The sequence below is a fragment of the Myotis davidii genome, unplaced genomic scaffold (assembly GCF_000327345.1).
Source record: "Myotis davidii unplaced genomic scaffold, ASM32734v1 scaffold944, whole genome shotgun sequence".
In the NCBI taxonomy this organism is placed as follows: domain Eukaryota; kingdom Metazoa; phylum Chordata; class Mammalia; order Chiroptera; family Vespertilionidae; genus Myotis; species Myotis davidii.
This window is the reverse complement of record NW_006296283.1, coordinates 730,304-732,955: the sequence shown is the minus strand read 5'-3', so window position 1 is coordinate 732,955 and position 2,652 is coordinate 730,304. Positions and strand designations below refer to the sequence as shown.

Below are 2,652 nucleotides of genomic sequence, written 5' to 3'. Positions count from 1 at the left end.
TTGATTGTTGTAGGTATCACTGGGAGGAATTGACCTCCAGGCCAATTGGCTATGAGAATCAGCTGTGTCTGCAGTGGGAGAACTTCTGTGCTGGAGACACCCCTCCGGGGAAAGACTTGCTTCAATGGGGCTTTGGTGCTCACTGAGTCTGCCCCGAGTGTGTCCTTTATGGTTCCACGGAGCTGCAAACTGGATGGTCCCACTCTCAAAACTGAGACACTTTTAAGACACACATTCCACTAGCTATCAGAGCAATGATACCACTACATACTACGCAGTCTCTGGAAAACTCCACTGTTCATTCATGAGAGAATGAGACTGAAAAAAGCAAGTAGTATTTTATAATATTATGAAAATAATTTTGATTTTATGGACTTTGAAAAGGTCTGAGAGATCCCTAGGGGTCACTGAACCACATTTTGAGAACCACTGCCTTATATGTTACTACCATCCCTACAAAACTTTCTTAAGCCAGAATTGGGAAACTAAAAATTCCCACTTCTGAGTCTGCATATAACATTTATGCAGACAAAGGAGGAGAGCAGAGAAAGCATGACAGGGAGTCATTATTCCATTTTCTTCTCCAAAGTTATATATCTCTTCTTCAATTGAACAATTTCCCACCCTACACAGATAAATATACTACTACTTGTTTGGACTTTTTAAAATATATTTTATTGACTTTTTTTACAATGAGGAAGGGGAGAGATAGAGAGTTAGAAACATTGATGAGAGAGAAACATCAATCAGCTGCCTCCTGCTCACCCCTCCCACTGGGGATGTGCCCGCAACCAAGGTACATGCCCTTGACCGGAATCGAACCTGGGACCTTTCAGTCCGCAGGCTGACGCTCTAGCCACTGAGCCAAACCGGTTAGGGCTTGTTTGGATTTTTATCTCCTTGGTTGTTTCCTCCTTGCCCTAATTAGATGAAATAAATACTCACAAGCAGATCTCTGGTAAAGAGAAAGACAAAATTTGGGTGGACAAAGCAAGAATCTCTTTCATATGCACAGGGTATCTCTACATAGCATGACACCAGAAATTCTGGCTGCCTCCATAAAAAGAACTGGGTGAAGGTGGGCAGAATGATAGGGAAACAGTAAAGTGTTCACATATCATCTTTGTTTCATTTTGAATGTTGTATCACATGAATATGTAATCTATCCAAAAACCAAATAAAATTTAAAACTAAATGTAATCCCCAGTACTGTTGGTACTTTGATGCTAAAGTTTCAAAATGCCCTGTATTCGTCAAAGGCTCCCAAATAATGTATCTAAAGGAAAAAATAGCAATAAACAGCTTACACATGTGTACATGATGGTGCTTCACAAATTGCTTCTTCATACCTTTTTCACTTAACCTCATTCTTTGCAAGTGTGAAAAACCCAAACCCTTACCTGTCCAAAGCATAATACGGAGTTGCCACCAGCAGAAGAGGGATGGCTGTCACCTCCTCCAAGAATTGCTTCCTCAGTCCCAGACATGTGGATTCTGGTTGACCTCTATATAAACAGAAGATTAAAAAAGGATCTCAAAAAATGTTGAAGTCAAAAGGCAAGAGCCACTACTAACAAATCAGATAAAACATCCATATGTAAGATTTTACAAGTCACTTTACTTAATACTTCCAAATACTGCCCCAGTCAAGGATTAAATTCCTTGGTGCTTAGCTACGGTCTCATATCCCCTGAAAGTCCTTTAGGGGCTGCTTCTGATTTCTGCTAAAATTTTTGCTAGGATGATAGTGCTACTAAAGGTGATTTTTATAATGAGAATGTATTATAATTACATATTATAATGTTTACAGGTGAAAAGTTGAAAATTATAAAAACACTCTAAGGGAGAGATATGAACTTATTACTACCTACTACATGTGCAATATGACCCAGGCCTCTGTAGGGTCAACAAAATGCATAACACAGTAACTGAACTGTTTGACAAGAGCTAACAAGCTAGCTAGTGGGAGAAGACTACCAGACATGAAACATGTAACATAGAGAAGGTAACACACAGACTCCCGGAGCATTAGCCCAGTTTGGTCCCTTCAGCATCAGCTTCACCGGGAACTTGTAAGAAATGTGAAATCTCAAGTCCACCCCAGATCCACTAAATCAGAAACTAGACATGAGGCCCAGGAATTAGTGCTTACCAAACCTACCTAATGATTTTGATGCAAGTTCAAGTGTAAGAACCAGTGCATTAGACTGAGGCTATGCAAATTTATTAGAAAACAGAATTACTCTCAGTAACTGGCTAGCCCACTTATCTGAGTACTCCTACATCTGTCTCACATCAGAATCAAAGTTGATGCCTCAGAAAATTTATATATTATAAATCTTCACATTTGCTAATAAAACTACAAATCTATGAACATCAACAAGTATGATAAAAGGCTAAGTGTCCGTCCATCTGACCAGTAGCTATTATGTACACTGACCACCAGAGGGCAGAAGCTCAATGCAGGAGCTGCCATAACACACACTGGCCATTTAAAAATAAATGGCACAGCCGAAACCGGTTTGGCTCAGTGGATTGAGCGTCGGCTTGCGGACTGAAAGGTCCCAGGTTCGATTCCGGTCAAGGGCATGTACCTGGGTTGCAGGCACATCCCCAGTAGGAGGTGTGCAGGAGGCAGCTGATCGATGTTTC

General features: G+C 40.7%; 1 protein-coding gene across 2 annotated transcripts in view; it reads right to left on the bottom strand.

Moving 5' to 3' along the window:
• RAD52 (RAD52 homolog, DNA repair protein) overlaps window positions 1–2,652 on the bottom strand; it is a 39,205-nt gene that overhangs the window by 18,757 nt on the left and 17,796 nt on the right. For both annotated transcript variants that reach the window (XM_006771293.2, XM_006771296.2), the window contains exon 2: window positions 1,401–1,505. In XM_006771293.2, coding sequence (XP_006771356.1) covers window positions 1,401–1,487 — 87 coding nt within the window. In that variant the 5' untranslated portion in view covers window positions 1,488–1,505. The remainder of the gene's footprint in view (window positions 1–1,400; window positions 1,506–2,652) is intronic.